General features: G+C 41.2%; 3 protein-coding genes and 2 pseudogenes across 3 annotated transcripts; 4 read left to right on the top strand and 1 right to left on the bottom strand.

Annotated features, from left to right (window-relative positions):
- The first annotated feature begins 1,226 nt into the window (after nt 1-1,226).
- Nucleotides 1,227-1,826, top strand: LOC130461717 (uncharacterized). The gene is made up of 2 exons (XM_056829898.1): nt 1,227-1,379; nt 1,455-1,826. The coding sequence occupies exons 1-2, from the start codon at nt 1,227-1,229 to the stop codon at nt 1,824-1,826; spliced, it is 525 nt and encodes a 174-aa protein (XP_056685876.1).
- A 4,513-nt stretch (nt 1,827-6,339) lies between these two features.
- Nucleotides 6,340-7,159, top strand: LOC130460893 (cytochrome c oxidase subunit 3-like; annotated as a pseudogene).
- Nucleotides 7,160-15,853: 8,694 nt separating this feature from the next.
- LOC110802046 (uncharacterized) lies at nt 15,854-16,071 on the bottom strand. Its single transcript, XM_022007478.1, is given in 2 exon segments — nt 15,854-16,035; nt 16,038-16,071. Coding segments are annotated over 2 exon segments (216 nt in total).
- Nucleotides 16,072-16,409: 338 nt separating this feature from the next.
- On the top strand, nt 16,410-16,977 carry LOC130461108 (cytochrome c biogenesis CcmF N-terminal-like mitochondrial protein 2; annotated as a pseudogene).
- A 142-nt stretch (nt 16,978-17,119) lies between these two features.
- Nucleotides 17,120-21,250, top strand: LOC110802029 (cytochrome c biogenesis CcmF C-terminal-like mitochondrial protein). The gene is given in 5 exon segments (XM_056829897.1): nt 17,120-17,128; nt 18,972-19,783; nt 20,707-21,080; nt 21,083-21,162; nt 21,164-21,250. Coding segments are annotated over 5 exon segments (1,362 nt in total).
- The last annotated feature ends 5,782 nt before the right edge of the window (nt 21,251-27,032 follow it).

The following is a 27,032-nucleotide window of genomic DNA, read 5'->3' as shown; positions in this document are numbered from 1 at the left end:
CAATTCCGTTTCTACCTATAAGTTAATGTTTAAAGAGAAGTGACCTAGCAATCAAAATTCCTTGGTATCATATACCGCTTGAGGTTCTTACTTCGGTAATAACTCAAACAATGGAAGCTAGGATACACAAATGACCTACAAGTGGGAAATGAAGCATGGCAATGCTACATTAGTTGTAGGGTCATCTAGTTTGTTTTAAGTCCTTTCAAAGGCTGAAACTTAATGGCTATTTTGTTCCGCAATCAGCATACCTAAATTTTTGTTTTCAAACACAGAAAGACTCACATTCAGAAGAACAAAAACAATGTTTTTTTGTTTGTTTGAATGAAATGGTCATTTACGGGTTGAGTCAATATGCTTGATTAAAACAAACAACTCTTTAACAATAAAAACTTTACTAGGTTCAAATCAAACCTTTGATTTGAGTTCCACTAAACTTTGGCATTGTTGCTTAGACCATATCAACAAGTTAACATTCATAAGCTCTGTTCAGATGGACTTTTGAAAGTTGATTGATTTCTAGATCAATTCAAGACAAGCTAGTCTTACTTGTTGAAAATAACAAAAGATATGAACTATTGTTAGAACGCCTATACGATAGAGTTCAAAGCTAAAGAATGGTTTTATGACTTTATTATTTCACATAGATTTGAGTGAATATAGGTTTATTTACTCAAATGTGATATAAGTTTGAATCTGTTTGGCTAGTTCAAAGATTCAGAAGTATAAAATCCACTTGGCAAGAAATCATAAAGATCTAAGTTAGATCATGTCGATGATTACTTTAAGACCAAATATGATCATCAATGATTGTGTGTTGTAATTTCACAATCTAGCTCCATAAGATATGACATATCTAAGTTGGAATGATTGAAGTCAATTAGTACTTGATTCGATCAATGATGAATCATAAAGACTTTTTCAATAATTTCTAAAACAAAATGCTCAACTTCCACCAGACTAAACCAAATTCGTCAAAGCTATTGAAAAGTAATTTCAGAATATCTTTTCAATAATATATATCTAGAGAGTTGCTAAACTTAGTGGGAGCTTAGTGTTTGTTATTTAACAAACTAAGGCCCAAGTATAGATATATGTTTCATTGTGATTTATTCAAATGAGACACAAGGGTATTGTTTCTACCACGAATATTTGAGAACATAATGTTTGTTTGCTCGAAATAATATCCTTTTGCCTACTATGTGAAGCATAATGACTTTTGGACCATGCCAATCCCTAATGGGCTGTCTTGGTCTTTGAAGAAGATTTGGCAGCAAAGGGAGACTCTGAGTAGCTCTGGTGATTTGCAGCAGTTTGTAACTGCAGGAAGATTTAAGATTAAGAGAATGTATAATCATTTGAGACAACAAGGGGAGTCTGTGGGGCGGTAGAGAATTGTTTGCAACAGTCATGCTAGCCCTAAAAGTATTTTTATTGTGTGGTTGACCCTGCAGGATAGACTTGCAACTAAGGAAAGGCTGAGAAGATGGAATGTTATAGCTGATAGTGTGTGTTGCCTTTGTCACAGCACAGATGAAAGTAGGGATCACCTTTTCTTTGCCTGCAGTTTTGTAGCTGATATTTGGAATCAGGTTCTGCAGAGAAGTGGCATTCATAGAACTGTTGGAGCTTGGAATGATGAAGTGCAGTGGGTGCAGAAAGCAAGCAGGAGTACTAGAAGTAATGCTAGAATGTGTAATAGTTTGTTTTGTGAAACTGTGTATTCTATCTGGCTAGCTAGGAACTCTAAAGTGTTTTCTAACCAGTTAGACAGTAGCTTAAGTATTGTAAACAGAATTCTGTTTAGGGTAGCTTGTAATAGCTAGTTGCTCCTTGGCCTGGTGTGGCTGTGGTTTGGTTGTTTTGGTGGTGGGGTTTTTGCCCTCTTGGTAATTAATAAATTCTTATTACTTGCCAAAAAAAAAATAATGTCCTTTTGGAGATTCGTTTCCAAAATGACAAGTGGGAGAAAATAGACCTCAAAAGTCTTCGAGGCGAACAACAAACATAAACGGACATTCCGGAGGCTTTTCGAAGTGCTTCAGAAAATCCGAACTTATTCTTTAAGGACTTTAGAAGTGGCTTTAAAGAATAGACATCTCTTAGAAGACTTTACAAGTGCTTCAAGGAGAACGGAATAATCAAAGGACTTTCAAGTGGCCATTGATATTCTATTGTTTGATGTTCTATACCCAAGTAGGCATAGAGTTCAAGTCACTGAAACTATGAGATTCTTCTATTAGATAGTGAAGAAACATGGAGTTCAGATCACTGAAGCTATGCGATTCTTCTATTAGATAGTAAAGAAATCTACAACTTGCAGTCAAACTATTATCATGTAGATTAATGAGTTTGTGACCTGTAAGAAAGCTATGACGAAACCCAGATTCCCTAAAATGGTTAGAGGCCATATATAGACTCAAATGTTTTAAATGGTTAGAGGCCATAAAACATACTCAATGTTTTGATGACAAAATTGAAATTTTGTTAATTTGCAAGAATAGTTTCACACCTATTGGTTGCAAGTTTGTTTTAAGGATAAAAACCATCAAACATGAAATTGTGTTCACACACAAAGATAGATTAGTTGCTAAAGGTTACAAGCAAATTCACGATGTGGATTGTGTTGAAACCTCATGCATAATAGTAATGCTTAAGTCTATAAGTCAAGCAATGATTGCATATTGGTACATATGGCAATTGGATGACAAAAACAATTCCTCAATCAAATGTTGGAAAAACTATGTATATGGTATGTCATAGGATTTGTGGATCCAAATAAATAAAGCTTGAAAAGGAAAGCTAGCTTATGAAATCTAAGTACAGATTTAAGCAAGCAATTGGGAATTAGAATTATATTTTAGTGAAACTAATAAGTATTTTAGTTTCATAAAATGAACATGATTTTTATAGATATATAAGAAGTTTAGTGGGAGTACATAAAACTCAATTGGTCCTATGTGTATCACACACATATCTCTCTATTGTGAAATAACATTCAAATGCTAATAAGTTAGGTTTTAAATTATTCATCAATGATGGACCAAGGCGAAACTTAGTACATACTGGGTATTAAGTTCTATTTACAAAGATCTTATGATATTGTTTTGGATTAAGTAATGGCATTTACTAAATCAAACACGAAAGACTCCATTGGAGATATTCGATCCATATGAATAAATCTAAGTAATGAATGTTTGAACTATGTATAAGCATTTACTAAGTTAAACATCAAAGAATCTAATGAGATTTTTCACCTATATTATATGTCAAAGAATTTAGTTACATGAATAGAATTCAATTGGGAATTATTCTTCAAAAGAATTTATCATGTATATGATATAATATGAGGATCACCAAAAACGTATCGTATGGCTTTAGGCATAACGAACATATACCAATCTTTATTGATCTAAGAGAAGATCAGCTTGGTTGAGATCAAGAAAACTTATGGTACTTGAAAAGGTACATAGGAATAGTTCTTGATTCAAGGAAATAACGATATGCTAAATATTGATGCTACACGCATAAACACTGGCAAAGGATCAAGAAAAACCCTTTGGAGTTAACCATTGACAAGGACGAGCTAAAAAGCATCGTGTTTCGAAATAGCAACATGGATTGGAGACCATGAGTTGTTGCGTGGGAAATTAAAATAATAATTTCTATGTTCTAAGATACAGCTGGAAAGTCTTCCACATATCCGTGAACTGCTTGGATAAGTAAATCCAAACCAAAGCATCACTAGCAACCTATACAGTTGAAGTAGAAGTACTTATTGCCTAAGAAGAAATAAAACTGAGTTGTTTACATTAAAAGGTTCTTCACTGAACTTGGGTGGATCACATGTCTGCTAACTTGATGGCTCTTCATTGCAAAATGCGTAGAATCAATATTGAAGTAAGAGAGACTAGATCACATAATAACAACCTCAAAAGATCTTATCATCATATCTCGAAGAACATTCGATGAAAAGGATATTAAGATTGGCCAAGCATGATAACTAAACCTATGCAACAAGTGAGAAGCAACACTCACGTTGTAGCACTGGAAATCAAGCATAGCTTTGAATTCCATGAACTGTTTTAAAGATGGGTTTGAGGCCCATGGTTGTAAAACATTGGGGTTGAACATTTATCATATATGAAATGTATTTTCATATTCCATTTAATCTTGGTTTAGTATTAAATGATGAGTCCCTTCAAATTTGACAAAATATTCAAGATAGACTGTCAGGACCAGTCATGTGACTAAGAAATGTCTATCAAGTGAACTTTAATTTCAAAAGTTGAAAATGGTCCCTGGTCGGAGTTTCTATAAAGATGGACGCATAGAAAACATTAGACGACTAGAATGCAAGATGACTAGTAGTTCTGTTTCTTGAACTATATGGACATGGCAATGTCATAATCATTTGCATAGATACTTACTTTGGGAAGACTAGTATCGGACAGACCTATGAAACTTTACTGTAAGAGAAGAAAATCTGTCATCAGTAAATTTCATTAAAATTATTAGACACTAAATCCTCAATACCTGAGTGATTTGAGATTACTTGTTTGAGAACTGCTTACTTTGACGTTGACCAACCGTCGCACCGTAAAAGGAGGCTATAAAGGCAACGCTCAGGTAATCACCTATCAAACGAAGTCTAATCTCAAGATCGCAAGATTGGGATTGTCCTCCCATAAATCGGGATGAGATGCTGAAAGTTGTACAAGGCCACTCGGAGAACTAGAAACTGTAAAATGCATGGCCGTGCTCAGATAAATCATAGGTTATGATAATCTGTTTATTTGATCAGTTGAACTCTGAAACCGAGAAACACCTCTGGACATAATAATGATGACAACTCTTACCTTATGTTCAAGAGCAAGCATCGAGCGACAAAGGAATTAGGAAATGCACACTTGTCCCTAAGGATAAGTGGGAGTCTGAAGGAAATAATGCCCTTGGTCCAAGTATGCATTTAATGTTAAGTCTAATAAATGCGGTTCAGTATTAATTGACAAGTTAATAAATTCAGTGAGATCAAGTGAGCTGAATGCCTAGCTAGAGGCCGCTTCAGTTCAAGTGGAATTAATGATATTAATCCACAACTTACTCTTGACTAAACCCGTAGGGTCACACAAATAGTACGTAAACGGATCAAGTATTTAATGGCATTAAATACTCCATCTATGGATATTCGGAATCGATGGATCTTGGTTTCAGTGGGAGCTGAGATCGTCACAAGCAAGTGAATACTCCGGAAACGATGGTATTGCCGGAAACGGAAATATGGATCGTATCGAAAATATAAATATTATCCAAGTCGTAGATGTTGCCGGAAACGGAAACATGGTACGTATCGGAAAATATTATCGGAAATGGAAATATTGCCGGAATCGGAAATATTGCCGGAAGCGGAAATATTGTCAGAATCAGAAATATTATCGGAATCGGAAAATAATTCCGGAAACGGAAATATTAAATATTTGTTCGAAACGGAAATTAATTCCGGAATCGGAAATATTAAATATTGTTCGTATCGGAAATGAATTCCGAAATCGGGAATTTAATCGTAAGCGTATCGTACGAATTAGCATCGGACGAGGCTCGCTAGACGAAGGCCCAGCACGAAGCCAGGCCATCGCCCAGCAAACCACACACATCACCAACACACGCCAAAGCCTCGACCAGGCCCAGCGCAAGCCAGGCCCAGCCGAAGCCATGGGCGCGCGCGGACAGCAGCATGGGCCGAGCGCTGTGCGCTCAGCGTGGGCCGCAAGGCCTGCGCGGGTGTACGGTGCTCGTGCGATGCTCGTGTGCGAATCCTAAAACTATCGGGATTCGATAAAAGATTAAATCCTAAACCTATTAGATAAAGTTTATTTAAATAGAGTCCTAGCAGGATTCTAATTAAATTAATTAGTATCCTAATAGGATTCCAGTTCCTTTTCCATACCTCTATAAATAAGTGCCTAGGGTCATTATTTACAGACACGATTGAAGTATTCAAAGGGTAAGTTTTTGAAAGAAAAATCAGCCATACACTTGCAAACACAATAGCCGAAATTCCTAGTAACCTTAAGGGCGATTCTAGTTGGTCTAACTTGAGGCGGATCCGGACGTACTGTGGACTATCTACGGAGGGACGACATTTGGAGTCCTAAAGACTTGTTCTTGTCAGGTTCGGGCGCAGCTAGGGAGGGCACGCTACAAAGTGTATGCTCCTAAATTATGCTAAATGATTATGTGTAAATAATATGTTTCCTGACATTAAGGTTTTCCGCATGATTTATGTTTTGTCATATGTATCATAACCTAAAATTACATACAACTGAGACAAAGTGCTTTATGATTGAATCTCAAAGGCATTCTTTTCAGTTGGTAGATCCAAGTCCATGGTCTATTTCGGGTTCACTCGGAGCTTTGGCAACGACCGTAGGAGGTGTGATGTACATGCACTCATTTCAAGGGGGTGCAACACTTCTAAGTTTGGGCCTTATTTTTATCCTATATACCATGTTTGTATGGTGGCGTGATGTTCTACGCGAATCCACGTTAGAAGGACATCATACCAAAGTCGTACAATTAGGACTTCGATATGGTTTTATTTTGTTCATCGTATCGGAGGTTATGTTCTTTTTTGCTTTTTTTTTGGGCTTTTTCTCATTCTTCTTTGGCACATGCGGTAGAGATCGGAGGTATTTGGCCTCCAAAAGGGATTTGGGTTTTAGATCCTCGGGAAATCCCTTTTCTTAATACCCTTATTCTTCTTTCATCCGGAGCTGCCGTAACTTGGGCTCATAATGCTATACTCGCAGGGAAGCAAAAACGAGCAGTTTACGCTTTAGTAACTACCGTTTTACTGGCTCTAGTATTCACAGGCTTTCAAGGAATGGAATATTATGACGCACCCTTCACTATTTCGGATAGTATTTATGGTTCTACCTTTATCTTAGCAACAGGCTTTCATGGTTTTCACGTGATTATAGGTACTCTTTTCTTGATTATATGTGGTATTCGCCAATATTTTGGTCATCTGACCAAGGAACATCACGTTGGCTTTGAAGCAGCTGCATGGTACTGGCATTTTGTAGACGTGGTTTGGTTATTCTTATTTGTCTCTATCTATTGGTGGGGAGGTATATGAAGGAACGAATCAGTGGATTGAAGAATGTAAGCTCGAAGACAAAGAGAATCGGGCTTTTCCAAAGAATTACTGCAGCTTTCCCACTCCCTTTGATTATCATATAGAAAAAAGTCTCTTCCACTTTCCTACCCAATATCTCTGTATTCTGGCACATAAATGAAAGAATCGAAGAGATTATGGCAGATCATGTTCACCAAGAAATGACCCGAAATTGGATCTTGGTCTATTTGATCTTTTTTTTTAATCGTAATCAAAGATGTTTTATTGTCTCTGGTTTCTTTTCTGAACAAATCGAAGAACCTAATGGATCGAACTCATAGAAAAAACCCTTTGTTATAGCTATTCAAGATAGGAATTAACCTATCTCCACTTTAAAGCATATAACGGCCGGTAGGTATATTAAAAAGGTCAAACTACTATACTAAGCGCTTACCTAAAAAAGAAAAAAGGTATGTATATGGTATATCTCATTTTCCAGATTCTATCTACGGAATGGAGAAAGGGCAGAGGGGGGGCATAAGCGCGAGAAACGAACTCCGTTAGGACACCTCCTTCTTTTCTTAATACTCGAGTTACTCTAGCTGCTGCCATAAGCTTTGAGTTTAGTGCTTGCTTTCTCAGACTATACTATCATGGATAGGCTTACTTTGAGAGGCGCTTGCTGGAATAGCTGCTAAGAAGATAAGCTGCAAGAGCGAACTTCCCGCTGCCCAACTCCATAACTAATCTAACCGCAGGGGGAGGAGGGGAATAAAGTGCAAGAAAAAGGAGAGAACACTCGTTTGCCTTAGTCAATCTAACAGTAAGAGTAAGCGCCTTTACTCTTCCCCAAAGAATTTTTTATGCGAGTGCTTGCAGGTTAGCTAAGTTTAGCATTATTGAGCGGGAAAGCTGGAACCGTGCTATCTTGAACCCCGGATTTCTCACTTGTTTTGGTTTTGTGCCTTTTAGATATTTCTTAGGCTTAAGCAAGTAAACTACCTTAATGCACTAAGCGTGTAAACAAAATCTTCACTTAAGCTCAACTTCGAGCTTTAGGGAGTCAACTACCAAAAGCTTCGCTTAAGCTTAAGCAAGAGAGAATTTTGAGCATCAGAAGCTCTGCAAGCTACCTTAAACATGATATCATTCAGAATAGCCTCTGGATTCCTACAGCTTCCTTGTCATTTTCATTTTCATTCCTCTGCAACCAGAGATGATAGACGGTCTCAGCAAAGAACACCACGTACAACTTATGCCTATCACCAGTTTTCTTACTCATTTTGATCACAAAATCCAGCTCAACAGTAAAGCTATCAGCTTTTCTAGAGAAATTCTAGAAGGGTAAGAACCTTGTTCCAGATACCAGCAGAAAAGGAACACAAGAAAACGAAATGGTCAACTGATTCAGTTACCACACAGGCAGCAAACATTATGACTCACCACTCTCCATTCAAGTAATCTATCAAGGGTGGGAAGTCTTCTCCAAACAGTAAGCCAAGTAATAAACAAGCTTCTAGGTGATTGTTATTGCAGATCATTCTACCCCAGTTTAATGTGATCGCCGAGCAAATTTCTATACATTGCTTTAATTGAAAATGAGTCATTCTTCACAACCTGGTCCCATCCACCAGCATTAGTCACAAGTGCGAAACTGCCAATAATTTTCTTCAAAGCCCAAGAGCAATTAGTAGGACACGTCAAATCATGAAGACTTCTACCTTTAATGTAATAAGTATCGACCCACTTGCACCATAATCTGTCCTTTTTAAAAGTAATGGCCCAAAGTAGCTTAGTAACTACTGCTTTGTTCCATAAGCCTATGTCTTTGATATTCAGACCACCGGCAACCCTTGGAAGACATAACTGAGCCCATGAAACTAGAGCTTTCTTTGAAGGATTTTTTTTCTCCGGTCCAAAGGAACAACCTGCAAAAAGCTTGAATTTCTTTCATCTTAGGGAGTATGAAAATTTGACACCAGTAGCATGTAAACAACCTAAAGCTCGAAGAGGTTTTGAGCTTAAGCAATCGGAGCGAAGTTTTTGGATTGCAGACTGAGAAGAATCACTTTAACCAACTGTAACCGGCCTGCATATGAAAGAAATTAAGTTGTCCAGCTTTTAGCTCTACTTACCACCTTGTAAGCTAAGGATTTACAATGAGCATACGGAAGCTTCTTAGTAGAAAGAGGCACGCCTAAGTACCTGAACGGGAATTCTCCCATAGGAATCCTAAGAGCATCCAGAATCTGCTGTTTGTCATGAGTAGACACCCCTCGTAGGTAGATATTACTTTTCTCAATATTTGCTTCCAAACCAGAAGCATGAGAGAAAAGTTGGAAGGTTTAAAAAAAAGCATTGTTATTGAAATGAAATCAGCTCTAGCAAACATCAAGAGATCATCAGCAAACATGATGTGATAAAAATTTCTCACATTTTGGATGGAAGTTGGGGTTTTTGTACAGTTGCTGCATGCGACGAGTGAGGTATTTCATTCCAATTGCAAAGAGAAAAGGCGCGGCTTGCCTTAGTCCTTTTTTTGCCTCCAAAGGAGCACAGGGCCTGCCATTGATAAGAATGTTGTAGGAGACAGTTGTGATACACGGAAAAATCCACTGCACAAAAGTCTCAGGGAAACCCAGTTCCTTCATTACATCGTGAAGAAAGGACCATTCCAAAGAATCATATGCTTTCTTCAGATCAATCTTTAGCATAAACCTAGGAGAAACATTGGCCCTCCCGTACCATTTAAAACATTCCGTGGCAAGCAGAATATTCTCAGAAATTGGTCTCCCTGGGATGAAACCAGCTTGACAGTCCTGAACAATCAATAATGCCTTGCATTCTTCTAGTGAGAATCTTAGAAATAATCTTAAAATATTGCAACATGCTATAGATCTGTATTCCTGAACCCTCGTTGGATTAGGAACTTTAGGAACAAGCGTGACAGAAGTGACATTAAACAGTTTAGACATGATACCAGTTTTGAAAAACTCCTGAATAGCAGAGTAGATGTCACCTTTAATAATGTTCCAGCTCTGTTTTAAAAAAATAGCATTTAAGCCATCCAATCCCGGAGCTTTATCATCTGCAATACTCCACATAGCCAGATCAATTTCTTTTCCAGTAACTTCTTGGGAAAGGTATTCTCCAGCCTCCTTACTTAATCTAGGGCCACTTCTGAGAGCAGGAATATTGACAGTAGGCAGAACAGAAGCACATGAACCCAGCAAAGATTTCTAAAAGCTAAAAATTTCACGTTGAATATCATCTGCATCTATCAGCCTATCCCCCTGATCATTGATAAGCACTGACATCCTGTTTCTTCTTTGCCTTTCTTTAAGAGAGGAGATTGCGTTGAGAAAATTTTAAACCAAGCAATCCAAAAGCATAGCTTTAGCTATTAAATTCCTTGCCTTTTTTCTCAACGCAATCTCCTCTACCTTTGACCATTTCCTTAGCTCATGAATACATACCTGCTCTTCCTCATACAAATCGTTGCATGTTGTTGAATTTGAGTTTGCACTCAAAGAACTCCTTGCGTGTTCTATTTTTGCAACAGTGCCTCTAAATTCTTCTGAGTGTAAAGTTAAGTTTTTAACTGCACCTTGACCTTTTTAAGCTTTATCCACAGTTTATATGATTACCATGATTAACAGGAGCCTGCCAAACATCCTCAACAACCTTAAAAAACTTGCTATGAGTAGCAAGATAGTTGAAAAATGGGAACTGTGTTACCTCCGCTAGCTTCAGGTAAACAACTAATAAGAAGAGGAGTATGATCTGAAATGGAGTGATTCAAATAATCGGGAACAACATCAGTCAAATTATGCATCCAATCAACATTTACTAAACACTAGTCAATTCTGCTTGAAGTTTTTCCTTCACCAATTCCTTTCTGCCAAGAAAAGAGATTGCCACCACTACTAATAGGAAAGAGAGCTGCATTTTCAATACAATAATGAAAATCTCTGATTTCCTATAATAGGAGCTCCATGCATGAATTCTGTCTTCAAAAGAAAGGACAGAGTGAAAGTCTCCTGCTAAAAGCCACGGCCCTGTGACAGAGTTTCTCAAACCTATAATATCATTCCACATAGGTTTCCTTGTGTCGATAGTATGCAGACCATAAAGTGAAGAAGAGATAATTGCTTCCATGCCTATCTTTTATGATGCAATGAATAAACTGATCAGAACTAGCTAAAATTGTCATATCAACATCAAGATGTTGCCATCCAACCCAAATCCTCCCCTTATCACTATGAGCGTTATTTGTTTCCCAAGTCCAATGCAAACTTTTTCTCATTTTTTGAGAGACTTAACTCTAGTTTCTATCAAAGCTATAATTTTCATATTGTGAATATTAATAAGGTGTTTAACCTCAGAGACTTTGAGAGGCTCATTTAAACCTTTGACATTCCAAGTGCACAGATTAAACCTCATTTGACAAGGAATTGCAATCCAGCTTGCCCTGAAGCAACGCCCCCACTATTGAAATCTCCTACATCTTCATTTTGCATCTCACCTCCTTGTTGTTCGTCATCAAGAGTAAAGAAAGAATTATTAGGACTTGTTCTTGATGGTACTGGCATAGCTCTACTACCTCTCTTGGTAGCAACCTCCACCCAGCATCTGCTCCTGATTGAGCCACTGTTGGAGCCTGAGTAGGAGTATCAGTGGCAGTAGCAAATGAGTAGCTACTAAGTGGCTAGGAGGTGCGGCTGGTTGAGTAGTCTGCTTTGGCATCCATATCTGAGTGATCTTAGGCTGAACCCTCGGTTGTTGCAAAGCAGGTTGCTGATCACAATTGTGCCCAGCCATATGACATATTTTACAATATGAAGGCCTCCAGTCATATTCAACCTTTTGCTTGAACAAGTTCCCTGCAGCATCTTCAATCCAAATAACATCTGGGAGAGGGGAAGTAATATCCATCTCTACAAGCACTCCAGCAAACGAAACTCTTAACTGAGCAGTTGTACACTCATCAGCATACAAAGGGACTCCAAGAAGGCTACCGACTCTAGTAAGGGAATCCGGTCCCCAACAGTTCAGAGGCAGATTAGGAAGCCGTACCAAAGTGGTATCACCTTAAGTACTTCATCACAGAAATGCAGGGGACCAAGGTTTTATTATAACAGGTTTGTTATAAAATGTATATGGACCACCATAAACAATTTCATTTTGATCTTCTTGAGTCTGGTAATGATGAAATATCCATCATCATGAAGATAAACAACAGGCTCAGCAACATGATTCCAGGTACTAGAAATGAATCTATTAACTGATGCTATAGTGGGTATATCCCCAACAACATATAAAACCACAGAGTTCAACCATTTTTCAGTCCCAATATCAACATCCGTTTTTTGCAATTGAGCTATTTTCTTTCCTTCTTTATAAATTGGAGCCAAAAATGCAAGAGCAACACCCTTTCCAGCTAACTTGGATCCTGTAAACAAACCAGTCCAAGCATCCTTTCCCACAGGCACAGTTGGTTCACTTGCAGGTTGGGCATTATGAACCTTAGCATTTAACATAATTCTACGATTCCCAGAACGAGGCATAGATTGAGATTGAGTACCTGTATAAGGTTGAGGCGGCCCCTTAAGAGCCTTATCAATTTCAGCATTCAGCTCCAGTAATCTCCTCATTATAGGGACCATTGCTTCCCCATTTTTATTCAAGATAGTATTGCTAGGTTGATTTCCATTTTCCCCAGGGGTTACTATTTCGTTGGCAACTGTAGCAGGTGCACCTCCATTCATCCCTAGAGATCGATTAGTTGCAATAATAGCATTATGCAATTCCATGGATACCAATCCAACACTTGGATGGACAAAAGGAGAATGAACCATTATCTCTCCAGATTTATTTGGGTTCACAGAAATGGGTTTATTCGCAATTACTCGAGGTGGCTCCATTTGTTGATTACTCATGGGATTACTTACATCAGCTTGTTTAGAATACTCTAGTTGTTCGGAATTGATAGTAGCTTTCTTCTTCTTCGCCATTAATGATGATGGCGCAAGTTAGTAGAACACCCTAACCTACGCAAATATTTTAGGAGAGAGAATCTTACCCTTTAACGTTTCAGAGACTTATATCGACTAATTGATCGAAGGATAAGAGGTCTTTTACACGTGCCCGAAATAGAATAAGAGTTGAGACCTCCGCCTGTGTGCCGTAACCTGTTGTTAGGCTAAGTGACTTCAATAGAATTAAGAGAAACCCAATTTTAGAATCTTCCCCTCTACTTACCGCTTGCTTCACTTTATTTAGTTGGATTTCAAAGAAAGGGTCTTGTCCGAACCCCATAAAAGAAGTAGAAAAGTCTGTTTCAGCTAGAAAGATTTCGGTTGGTTTGAGGCACAGTACAAGAATCCAGAATTGAAAACAGAGCTTGAGGTAGACTTTCAGGGTAGATATGAAAAACCTAGTGCTATTTAAGCAAACTGGTACGCACACTCTTGGTTTGGCTATGAATAATAAGAGGTTCATGAAATTGATTCCTGATTCAATAGGTGAAAAGATATGGATCAATAGTGAGCCTTTATCTATTATAGACCTATCTAGTATAGATAACGCAAGTAAGAAAATTCTGCTCAAAAGCTTGGGTGAGGGTATAGAGAGTCTAAAGATTAGACATTTAATTCTGTCTGAGAAATATGCACAGTCCAAAAAAGAGAATGAGATGCTTAAAAAGCAAAGAGATATGAATAAATATTCTATTGATACAACGGGCAGTTTTACGGAAGACAGAAGGATACTAGAAGAGGTAAGCGAGGGTACTAACCATACAAAGGACTGCTACTTTTTTTTCCTACTTTTATAACCACCCTTTTTTGTAAGAGACGCTTTGTCCACTTCCTAGCCAACAATTTACCACGTGAAAGTTCGTCACTATCAATAGCTCCTTACTTAGACCCTTCCTTCCCCATAGCCACTGGCTCACGCCCTTTCGACTCTCGCTAAAGAAGAGAAATTCACCCTTAACTTCTCGTACCGGAGAGGCTCTTAGACTTGGAGCTCACAAATGTTTGAGTGAACTTTTTTTCTTCTGAACTCGGAGAAGAGGAGGTAGCGGTTCGTGCTTGAGTTGAATCACTTGACTTTGGCCCTATCTTTCTATTTAGATAAGTAGTAGATCCCCTTAAAGGGAAATGAACTAGGTAAAAGCTATAGGCAGCTACCTGGTAGGCAACTCGTCAGGAAGAGTCTATATCACCGATAGGCCAATTAGATGGAATTACAGAAAGCTGTATAAGTTAGAAGAAGGAGCAAAGGGTTGAAAGCGGACAGATCGAATCGGATGTCTTCCTTCAATCCGCTCTTAGAGTTCGAGAATCCAAGCGCAGTCAAGTCAGTACAATTCGGTCGGTAAGTTATTAAGGCCTGCTCTAGGTGACTTGGAAGTGCCTGAAGCTAAGAAGCAAGTCTACTTTGACTTCTGAGTTCTAGGTCTTAGAAGCACAAGCGGGAGCCAGGGGGAAGGCCTTCAGGCCGCTGGTGAAACTCCTAGGGAATTTCTACTAAGTAATAAGAATCTCTTTATAGAACCACACTAAACAAACTATCTATAACCTCATGAGCTATAATAGGAGTCGCTAGTTTGCTTGTTCTGAAGAAGGCAAAACGTTGCCAGCTCTTCTTTCCGATCTTGATTGCTTTCCGGTCCATTGTTCGATTCTATAGCTGATGTAGCTTAACTCCATCTCTCGTATCGGCTAATCAATGAGTGGGGACATGAGAAGTAGGCTTAGCTGTTGTCAAAACACTTTCTATCCTCCTAAAGGAAGTCTTAAAAGATAAGGCTATGCGCACACACGCTAACTTCAGGTATGCAGTTAGTTCTCAAGCGATTCCCTTGTTCAGATCTGAGGTGCGACCTTAGCCTTAGAGAGCTTGTTTTGGCAGCTACTCTCTTATAGTGAGGAGACAAGGCGCTGGGGAGCGAAGCGCATCTGTTTCGAGTACAGAGGCGACGAGGGGTGCTAACCCGGCCACCCAACCCAGCAGGTCAGGGGTGGGCCGGCCATAGGTTCGAATCCTGCCACCTTTCTTGTGGATCATCCTGTGGTTACCGGATGATGGGAATAACAAAGCAGAAATTGGGAAATGAGCACGAAATGTCAATATATGAATTGTTTTATTATTCGTTATTTTTGGGTCTTTTCATTGCATTCACTTACAACAAGAAACAACCATCAGCGTTTGGTGCAGCACCCGCATTTTTGTGTATTCTTCTTTCTTTCCTTGGTCATTTGTTATGTCATATTCCTAATAACTTATCCAATTACAACGTATTAACCGCTAATGCACCTTTCTTTTATCAAATCTCAGGGACATGGTCTAATCATGAAGGTAGTATTTTATTATGGTGTCGGATCCCAAGTTTTTATGGATTCCTTCTTTGTTACCGGGGTCGATCCCAAAGCCATAATGTCTCAAAACGAGGAGGCCAGAGAAAGTCTTCTTTTTTCCTTTGTCTTAAACTTCGTGAAGAACTCCATTCTATATCTTCCTCGTTACGAAAAAAAAGTAGAGTTCTTCACGAACCCCAGTTGTACACTCTCTTCGTTCTACGAACTCTTGTTGATTCAGAACTTTGTTCGCGAAGGAACCAGACTTTTGACGGGCCAGTTCTTTTTACGCACCGCTTTACCCTGAAAGGAAAATGAGCTTTGCTCTTCTGGGCGCTAGGCGCTCTCGTGGTTCGAGGGAAGGAAAAAGGACTCATCCATTGTTGCATCTGGCACGAGATGATAAAGAGAGAGCTTCGTCTATCGATGAACAGCGGATTGACGGAGCTCTTGGCATTGCTTTCTTCTTCTTTCCTTTCCTATCAGCGAGTTTCGATCCTTTTGTTCGAAATTTCTTCGTTCGTACCGAACCGCTTGCAGAATCCAATCCTGTTCACAAGATCCTATATTAGCTATACATCCTCCTTGCATTTATGCCGGAGACGTCGCCAGTGCTATGAGCTTTGCCTTATGTAGATAAAAAATGATGAATGGGATTGTGGCACTCCACTCGCCGCCATTGCGGAAGGATGTCGCCGAAAAGAACGGAACGCTGCTTTTCTCTGCTGGATGTGTCGGATCCCGTATAACAAGCGAGCTCTTTACCCTTAAATTCAAAGATGTGGGCGCCAAATGCTATCCTGCTCTATTGTTGCGTAGCAAAAGAAGCCTGCTCATGCTGCTTCGGCGGCGCTTTTTCGCCTTCTATTCGCTCTGGACAAGAGCGCTAGTGGACACGGGGAGGGAGCGGGCGAAGCGTTTCTTTCATAATGGAAAGACAAAGACCACTACTTTGCCTCTTTGTTGGACCGCCGGCGCGAACACAGTGGTCTCTGACCAGGACTAGGAACCAATTCGAATTTGGATCTTGACATGTCGGTGCTTTTCGTAGGAATCTTGCCAGGAAGTTGGTGGGATCATCATAAATTAGGTCGGGGTGGCTGGTGGTTTCGGGATCCCGTAGAAAATGCTTCTTTTATGCCTCGGGTATTAGCCACAGCTCGTAATCATTGAGTCATTTTACCCCTTCTTCATTCTTGGACTTTGCTTCTTAATACTGTGACTTTTCTATGCTGTGTCTTAGGAACCTTTTCAATACGGTCCGGATTTCTAGCTCCCGTTCATAGTTTTGCTACAGATGATACACGAGGAATCTTTTTATGGCGGTTCTTCCTTCTAATGACCGGCATATCTATGATTCTTTTCTCTCAGATGAAGCAGCAGGCATCGGTCCGTAAAACCTATAAAAAAGAGATGGTTGTAGCGCGAAGTACTCTTGTGCACTTACGTCACTTGGCTCGTGCGCAACCTCGCCCCCTTATGTTATGGAAGAATTGAGCTTATTGCTGGGCTGGTTATTCAGAGCCAACAATTGGCTGCCAGATTTCGTCCCGCAACTAGAAGAAGATCACTGCGGCGTGACTGAATGTAGAGCAGTCCGCTCTTACTTTGATCAGTAGATTATTTAGAACTTCGGAAGATGGTCAAGGTAGCTTACTTCCAAGCCACTGCACTAGATGCGCATGGAGTCTACTCGGCCCAGAATTCTTCTTCGTTCTCCACTAGGCGAACCCGCCGGGTTAACTCAACGTAAAGAAAGCTCATTAGGTCAAAACTAAGGGAGTACTTACTAATAGCGAAAGGCTAACATCTCTCCGCCTTTCTTAATAGAAGAGTAGCGAACATCTGAGAACTTCGTGCTGTAAGACGACAGGTTGGTAATGAAAGGCAATGTACTAAGAAAGCGCAACTCTATTAGCCCTTTATATGATATGGATAAATCTTGAATAAGAAGAATCATCCTATAATTCTTCGTATCTAAAAAGTATCCTCCTCCCAAAAGCATAGCTTTAGCTATTACATTCCTTTGGTCCATTACCTTTCCAATGAGTCTTGGACCAAAGCTTTATCACCGTGCCCGCTTCTAGTCGCTAGTAGGTCTTCCCGGATCGGATAAGGCTTCGATAAAGAAGTGAATCAGTCCGAAATGCTATGGATAGATAGTTTTAGCCAATATCGATCCGATCGGGAATGAGAGTACCTGACCTCTTGCCTATTCAGCAGTATTTTATATACCGCCGCACTCTTTATAGTCGCGACTGTTGTCATGGAAAAAAATCGATTTTCTGTCAAAGAATCATGCTTAACACAGCCTATAGCGTAAATTCGAACCGCGTCTAAACTAAATTAAGGGTAAGGCCCGTATTCTCTCTTTTGTAGATACGCTATCCTTTCTGGCTATGGGGGTATGAAGTCGCTAAAGCGAAGCTTTTGGAAAGGAAGTGATATCTATAGATTGATTTGATATTAGATGAGCGATCGTACTATGATCGTTCGGAAGACATGGCCCCGCGCGCTACACACAAGAATGAATTGTTATGCGATCGCTATTTCTGCAGGCAGCCTATCAAATCGGATCTGATCGTAGCTTCGAGTTCAGGTGCCGTACCGCGGCCGGACCGGAAAGGAGGGGGATAGCGAACCTCCTGTCAAGAGGCAAAGGTTACTTGCTAACTCTCAGCCACTTGTTAGAAGGAAGTGCAGCTTGATTGACGAGGAAAAAAAGAAGGCAGCCAGGCTGTTCGATTTCATTTCCTCCTTTGGTAAGGATTGGCTTTAAGTGATAGGGGATGTGATTGGAATTCGTCTTTTTTTTCTTTGTATCATCGAGACACCCGAAGGGCCGGCCATATGTACCTCGGGAGACTCGGCCCATTCAAATCAAAATAGAATGAGCACCTACGACTAAGAAGAATAGAATGTCGACCACAGGGTAAGATGATCTTACGAGGGCGAGTGACTGGTAAAGTCATTCAATTTTATCAACATGGCTGCAAGTGGACTAAGTTTATGTGTTTAAACTAACCACGACCAAAGTCGTGGCTACTTCAATAAAAAAAGATCCCCTATTCAAACCGAAAAAACGAACCTCACTTACAAAGAAGTAGTTGGAACAATTGGAAAAGTGGAGTTTGATTGAGGAGAAGATCTGGCAACAGAAGTCTAGAGTTGACTGGATTCAATTAGGTGACTCCAACACTCAATATTTCCATGCTTTCATAAAGCATGTAAACAACCTAAAGCTCGAAGTTGGGCTAAAGAGAAAATTTTGGATTTGTAATAGCTAAAGCTATGCTTTTGTATACACGCTTAGTGCGAAGCATTAAGAAGTCGCTAAAGCGAAGCTTTTGGAGAGTTTTCTTTTGTTTTCTCTTTCTAAGAGCGGTCTGATCAAATAAGGGATCAGACCCCTCCTCGTGTTCAAACTAGTCATTAATGGTCGGCTTAATTGGTATCCTTTCGGTATGCCTTGCGAACACTTTCTTTTTTAGTCTTTCATCTTAGAGAGAAAAGAGAAACTCGAACGGATAGAGCAGATAGTAAAACTCCAGAACTTTTTCTTTTTCATTACTTCCATGGTCGTGCCTTGTGGCACGGCAGCACCCGTACTATTGAAATGGTTCGTCAGTAGAGATGTTACCACAGGTGCCCCTTTTTCCAATGGTACTTTAATTCCTATTCTTACCCCTTGATTCCTTCTTTTGGTTTATCTACATTCTAGGAAATTCATACGCTCTATGGACGGAGTCAAAAGTGGAGTCTTGGTCAGAGCAAGTTGCCCTATTTTATTACCAGACATAATTGGGAGAAGCTCATCCGAAACTAGAGCTAGAAACGCCTTATTTTGTTTCGTTCCCATTCTTCATTTTCTTCTTCTCGAATTAAAGGGGGACTTACCCTATTTAGAATCTTTTTACGGTGTGCTCCGTTTACTATTCTTTCATACTTTCTTCTCTTTACCACGCGATAGGTCAGCGAAGCGTGAGCGGGCGCGGAGAAGAAAAGGCCAAACACTTCGGCCTAACGGGAATGAGCAACGACGAAATGAAAAGAGAAAGTGCCCCGGGCGCCCCCATTTAGAAAGAAGGGTCGAAGGGTTTGGGCCTGTAGCTTTCCCCGTCCCCCCTTCGTCGGGTGGTGCTTGCATGGGGGGTGTGCTACCTGAAATCGGGCTTGAAGCTCCCGCCTTACCAACGAGCCGACAGCTGATGGCTGTTGGTCGCAACTACTACCAAAAAGTGAACATGAAGATGAATATTTCACATGGGGGAGTGTGCATCTTTATGTTGGGTGTTCTTCTGTCGTGCGACCCGGCGGCTTATGTGCGACCTGTGGCCCACGCCTCCTATTTATTCATGGCGGGCGGTGTGAACTCTGATTCGATCCGGGTATTCAATCCCGCCGCTGAGGTGCTCAGTTGAATCCTTAACCTTGATAGGAAGATGGCTTATTCCATAATTCGTGTATAAGGGTAAGGAACTTTGGAAGAACTAATGCGAATGGGTGTAAGCTTCGCTGCTCGAAAACACCCAGTGCTGACCACACTAAGAGACACGAACGCGCAGGTAACGCCAGTTGGCGAAGTGGCGTTCAGCATCCCTAGCGGTACGAAAAGAGAGGTCGTGATGATATCATCTACGTCCGTACCGCTCCTCGTGGAGTAGATCCCGCATCCAACTAAGTCTTTGACAAGGGAACGGGATAATTCCCACTACCGCTGGCAGGCCAGCCGGGCCGTGAGCGCAGTGGGAAAGGGCTTCCCAAAAAGCCAGCCCCGGCCGAGGTCAGCATAGAATGAAGGGGACGGCCCTAATGTTGTGTTGGCTTTGCCAACTTCTTGGGTTGCGGGCGGAAAAAGCGGACTTGGGGACTCGGGTCGGAGCGCAGCGTAACTAAAAGATTCCATTTAGGACGAGACAGAATGGGCGGGCAAGAGCGGTCTAGTGTCCGAGCCGATTGATCAGACGACTACTTAACTTATTAGATTAGTATTAGCTACCTATCCCGGAATGGGATAGAAAGAACGCGAAGCGCTAGCGCTATAGGGTCGGTTTTTGGGAAGCTTGCTTCTTCACAAGCTTGTCCCCGCCCCGACCGACAGCTGCTGGGTCTCCTCATCTCTTCGTAACTTCCCCCGGTCTTCGGCCTAAGCTGTATGAGGCAGAAACTCATCTCACGTACGGTTCGAAGGCCGAGCCCCACCCCAGCAGTAATGGTGCGGCTTAGGTCAACTAACACCAAGAAGATACAGTTCACTCAACGATTGCCTTTGGGTTCCGAACTCCATATGGGGAAGGAACGTTGTTGTTTGCGGGGTCTCGATCATTTACATGGACCCACTTTTCATTCCATTTGTGGGAATTTGATGATCCATAAACCGTCCTTAACGAATGATCGGCTCATCTTTGAGCATGAGGAATCACTTCGTGCCGACCTGTTGTCAATAAACTTTTTGCTTGAGAATGGAAAACTGGAGCGTTTTCTGCATCGGTGGATGAAGAATCGCGAACATCTAAATTTCTGGTTAAGCATGTTCCCAGAAAAAAGATACTTTCGAGAAACAACGAGCAAGACTGAAGTAGCTATCCATACAAATCCATTTCGGATCTATATGTTTCGATTGGAACTGGAAGTTCAAGAACAGGCGGCCGGTATACTACCATAATGAAACTGCCTTTTATTTTTTTTTATTCAGATAGGATTTCTGTTGGCTTCGTTGGGAGGCTCGCGTAGTTTGTTACGTCAACTCCAAAAGGATAAATTGCGTTGAAATTGAGAAAGTTACGTAAAGTTCATAATTGTATAAAAGGAGTCAAAGTAGTGACTGCAGCGCATCGAGGCATTTTGCCCGTATCTTCGCTATGTATACTAGTTCAAGTGATTATCCATTTGAATTATGGCTTGGTCTCAGAGATCCTACATAACCGCTGCTAGGAGTTAGCACGAATCAACTGTGGGGACTTGCCTAAACTGGATTTGATCAATAGAATATGAAACATACGGCACTGCCTCAAAGGCCTTACCATACCACTTAGCTCAAGCCAGTCTAAGTGATTGGCTGAATACCGAGAATAGAGTCTCCTCTTGGGGTTTCTCCCATATGGGGTACTACACTGTAACGTCGGCTGTTGCTTTGGAATGGAGAACTAATCAATCGAGGAATCGGAATCCTACCTCTTGGAAGTTGACCTCCGTTAGTGACTGTTCACTTTAAAGTGGGAGAAGTCGTAATTAGTTGGTGTACAATTTCAATAAATCAAAAAAGAACTTATTGAATGCGAAGGGGGAAATGGGATATCTTTCAATCAAAGCTATTCCTTTAGCTTGGCGTTTAGCTACTAAGCTATGCGGGTCATCGACAAGGAGAGCAATAGACTACATTGGTGAAGGAAGTATAGCATCAAAGGGCGCTTATCCTGCTAATCGTGGGTCTTGATAAGTACCTGACAGACTGAAGGCTTGGAACTTAACTCAATGCTGGGAAGCTTTACTTAAGTGGATTCGGCCCTACCTTGGCTACGAACCTATTCTCGCTAAGAGCTAAGAACTGGGCATTTCAAAGCAATTACCTTCTTAGCTTACAGAATCTCTTGAAAAAAGAAAGTCTAGCTACATGCTTAACAGCGAAAATTCTGACCTTGGTTGGTGATATTCGACCAAGACGAGGCCTATATATGAGAGCTTGAACTGGGCTTGGATGAAAGAGTAGCAGAGTCAATTCCTGAAGTCGGATATTCAACTGGTTGTATATGGAAGGTGGCTAACTAGCAATCCTCGTAGGGGGATATCCTTTCAAAATGAGTAGTAGACTGATCGTCTTTGAAAAGTAATCCTTGGCATAAGCTCTAGTTTCTCTCTCTTATGTCCCATCTGCTTCCTAATTCCTAAATATTTATATATTTCATATAGTGCTATACCATTACCTCTCTCCTTCTTTCGAACTTTGCTCTTAAATTAGTTTGCTTTAAAGCCTGAAGCTTATTCAATCCAAAAACAAAAGCTTTAGCTACTTCATCAAGTACCTACAGGAATGAAATGAAAGACTGGTACGTGCCGCTTTTCAATATACCTCCTTGCCAGGTCATGGTTTCAAACTGGCTCGAAGACATTACGAATAAAAGAGCTAAGCACTAGAAAGAACTTTCTTTTTTATAGGGGCACGCTCCTAAGCCAGCTTTCACTTATCTTAAAAGAAAGATAACTGTCGATACATCTCTAAGGTAAGGCTTTCTCACAGCACAGGTAGTTGACTCGCTAAAGCTCTAAGAGCTTTTGGGAGGAGGGATTGCATTTACCATTGACCTCTTACCGAAAGCTTCGCTTAAGCTCAAAAGCTCCATAAGCTTTAGGTTGTTTACATGCATGAAGGAAGGAATTCAAACCCACCCGGTTACTGTCTCGTTCTAAGGATTTGAAAGCTTTGAGCTGGGGTAGAACAAGCCCTGATATTCAACCATTCCTGCGGCGAGTTTAGCCATCCTTGTGGTGTGGGAGGAGCCTCTTCTGACTTGAAAGAAAAGAAATTTTCTAGTTTCTTGCTACGAGGTTGACTGATGCTCTTGAACTCGAAACCTACCGACGAGCCTACCAAGCCGAGATTGACGACTGGAAAAACTCCTTGCGATTGAGGCAACGGAACCGCCCTCATCTGACGAATCTCTTGGAGAGGCCTTTACATATATGAGCTAAGCCCTGAAAATGCTCTTCCTTTGTCGTTGGGGTTCCATCCCAATCTTCGATATCCCAACACAATTAAGTAGGTGTGGTGCGGAGTCACTTTTTTCATTCTATTATCGCTTGTTTATGCCATGGGGATTCTTCTTTGTTTGGAAAAAAACTTCGAATTGGGAGGAAGATAGAATGAATGGTCTGGTATAGAGGTTGTTGAGGTTCATCCACATTGATATCTTGGAAGATAAAAGGGTTTGCTCTGAACCTGAGCCTCCTTAGACTCAGAGTTCTCCGAGAAATCTGCTCATTCGCCGCCTACACGGGTTTCCGCGACAATAACCAGTCACGGTTTGTGATATCGAACAAAACTAGCGCCGGAACTACGGATTAGCCGCGCATCTCACATTCCTAATTATTCTCTTTTTCATTATTGGAAGGCTTGGAGGGGTACATTCTTACGGGTCCTCTTCATCCGGGATGATCCATCCCAGTTCTTTCAGATCCTCCAGTCATTGTCTTGGATAGAGGCACATCACGGAGTCCATCTTCTGTGCTTCCGGATTCGATCTGGTTCAGATGGACATTCGGAACCTTTTCACTTTGTCGTTCTTGTGCTTTGTTTTCGGATCCTTGGATCAATCTTTTTTGTTAATTGACAACAGTTCTTTTTAATGAAGATTTTCCATTCTTAGTTCTGCTTGACTTGAGCTTGTCACCATCTCCATTCCTAGCGCCATTCACTCAGGTCAGAAAAAGTTTCTCGGTGTCCATATAGCACTCTTTATCGCCGGAATCATAACATTGTGTTCCACCATCGCCGCATATCACTTAGTGGTGACAAGTTGACGTTCAGAGATGTCGCAAGAATGAAGTTCCATAGGGATGCCATGTATGGGGCCCATACATCTGGTTTGCTGGTTCGCTTTGTGACAAATCAGTCTTTTATTGTCCACCAGCCTTATCCTTATTTCGCCAGTATGGACCGGCTCTTTTCACGTCTTTTGTTCTAACTTGGCGAGAAAGAAATTCCTTGCAGCAAACTCTATGGTCTCTCTTCATCACCTACAGACCAACCACCGGCATAAGGAGAGATTTACTTGCGGCATGCCAATCTATTCGACTGGTCGGATCAGCTCTAATAGTCGTCTTAGTATGAGAGGCCTCCACCCACAATGCTTTTCATTAATGAATCCATACTGGTCTTGGTGGTAGGGCGGGTTGTCTCCTCTCTTCCGTACCGCTCTTATTCTTCTATGTTCTATGTCACTTAGAAAAAAAAAGGAAACAACTTTTTAGTTTTGACTTTGCTAAAAGCATGTCTCCCGAACACGGAACAATACATTTTTCAAAATACGATTCCAGATATTGAGTTCGGAATGGATCTTAGGTCAGATACAAAGCATCATTCGGTGTCCCTTTATTTCTCTCACACTCATTTTTCTGGTTTGGAATCACAAAGATCGGTCAGAATGAAGGTTCTTCATGTTGAAAGATACCACCTCCCTTCGAAAATAATACACAATGTTAAATGGGGGGAGAGATTGGTAATGAGAAACGAAAAAGGAGGTCTAATCCAAAAACTCCGCTTTTGCGACTTCTTCTCCTCCAGTAAAAGATCTGTTAAAGAGGCACCTTTTTTTTCCATGAAGCTCTTCTCGGACAAAAGCTGAGATGATAAGAATCTGCTTCAAAATGAAGCACGAACTCTAAACTGTCGGGTTTTGCTTTTTTGTTATCTGTGATGGCGGTTGATGCCCTAGGTTTGGCCGAGGATGGTGATTACTTATCGCCCGCTCCCATTCCTTAGCTGGTTGGAAGGGCGCTTTCCCGGAGCTTATTCCAGGCGCGAATGCAGCGGATGGGGATCCTAAGACCAGGGCCTGGATCTGCTTAGCCAGCATTTGTGAACCTAGGTCTGGAAGTATAATAGGATCTGTAATAAAAAAGCTTGCCTCGACCATCTGAGGATGCCAATTTTTTTTTGTTGGCAGCTCATTAGCTCCCGAGTCTCTCTCTAAGGGTTCTCCGGTTGACCTTAACTCTTCTGGTCAGCACAACTTCGGCCGATGGCAAGAAAGGATTCAGGATCTGATCTGGACTTGAATCGAACCTAGATTGAGATTTTTGGGGGAGAGGGCACTAGAGGCAGCAAAGGCGGGTTCCTCCATTGAGGAGAGTGACGGATACCCCTTCCTTCCGAAGAATAGCGGGTAGGTGAAACTTTTTCCGGAAGCATAGATGAGATTAGAGATGAAAAAGACGCTAGCATTAGCAGAAGATCATTGATCATACTTTCTTGCCTTAGCCACTATTGAGTAAGAGGGATTTATACTTGCCTTAGATCACTATCGAGGAAGAGAAACTCATAGCACAGACGATCCTTACTCGTGAAGGTAGTTTACTTGCTTACTTGTTAAAGTAAGGAAGAAACACTGTTGTTAACAAAACGGAGTCTCAAACTTTTATCGCACTGGTCTCAAAAACTCAATTATCGTATTTTCAAGTAGAGCACCAGTAAAAGACCACCTAGAGGCCTATGAAAGTTACGTTTTTTCTTAAGAAAGATGGCGCCTCTAAACTAAAAGGATGTCTTCAATTTAATCAGCAGCCAAGGCGAAGAGAGAGTCCTACCATCACGAGTGATTCGAGATATAAAGACATAGCAAGCCGGAAGGACGACGGGAGATGATCGTTCGGACAGGAGATGTGTACGAGTTTTAGCCTAGCTCCAAGAAGAAGGTACCGGGACCTCATTGAGCACAATATTTTTGCGGTTAATGGAAGCACCAAACTCATGCGTTGGCTTTGAGGCGAGAATCAAGGAGGCCGAATTTCCCTTTATGAAACTCAGCGTGAAGTGGTCCTTTTATCTCTCTGCCTGCCTTTAACCAGCGGCAAGACGCGACGTTTTGTCCGAAAGGTCTCTCGAGCCTCTAGGAGCCAAAAGCTTCGCTTAAGCGACTACATACACATACGTGCTGTCAAATTGCAAATTATAGTAGCCGCGGCCAAGCGAAATCCGTTTCCAGTTGCAGTTGACAAAAGAGTATTTCATCCAAAGAATTCGTAAAAGTCGCTCAAAGCTACGGATGACCCTTAGCAGAAGAAGAAGAGATAACACAGGCGGGATACCCAGACTTTCATACTTCCCCGAACACAAACAAAATATTGATTTTCAGTTGAATGAATTGTTCGATATCTCATTCCAATCTCAGGGATTGGATTCGGGCCTAACTCGCACTACTTTCAAGATCTAGCTTTCACACTCCTTCTCTATCTAAGATCCATAGCTTGAACAAGACAGCTTGGGATACTCCGAAAGAAGTAAAGCGCATCCGCAGAAAGAACAGGAGCATCTATCCGAAAGAGCCACATCAAGAACAAGAGCGGGTACCGCATGTGCCGCAGTAATGGGATAACTATTTGAAAGAAAGGAGAGGACCAGATGAAAGAAGAGCCGACCTAGGTTGAATGAATTATTCCACCTGGCAACAGCAAATGTAGAGTTTGGCACAGGTCAAAGGGGAAAGGAAAAGGGGAGTTCCAAACGAAGGACCCAATCTCAAGGCTCGGCAGACCTCTCTTAGCTTAGTAAGTACACTTCTAGTCTAGTCGGCTCCTTCCTTGACTTCCGAAGTGGAACGATCAAAGAAGGCCGCCCCTATCAATAAGGGGCGTATGCTGACTCTTCTTTCCGGTTGGACTTCTACTTCTCAATCCGTAGTTGAGCCGTAAGCGGAAAAGGCCTAAGGGGCAGATCTCTCCAACTCGGATTCCGAACCTGGTCCATCGCCTTCCCGGATCCGGAAGGCTTTTCCAGCTCTTTCTCTTGCCGCTGCTCTCGTCACCGGTCTTGACTCTTTCCGGCGCTTTTGGGGCCA

This window comes from Spinacia oleracea, chromosome 5, assembly GCF_020520425.1.
Source record: "Spinacia oleracea cultivar Varoflay chromosome 5, BTI_SOV_V1, whole genome shotgun sequence".
In the NCBI taxonomy this organism is placed as follows: Eukaryota; Viridiplantae; Streptophyta; class Magnoliopsida; order Caryophyllales; family Amaranthaceae; genus Spinacia; species Spinacia oleracea.
This window is presented reverse-complemented; position numbering and strand designations above follow the sequence as displayed.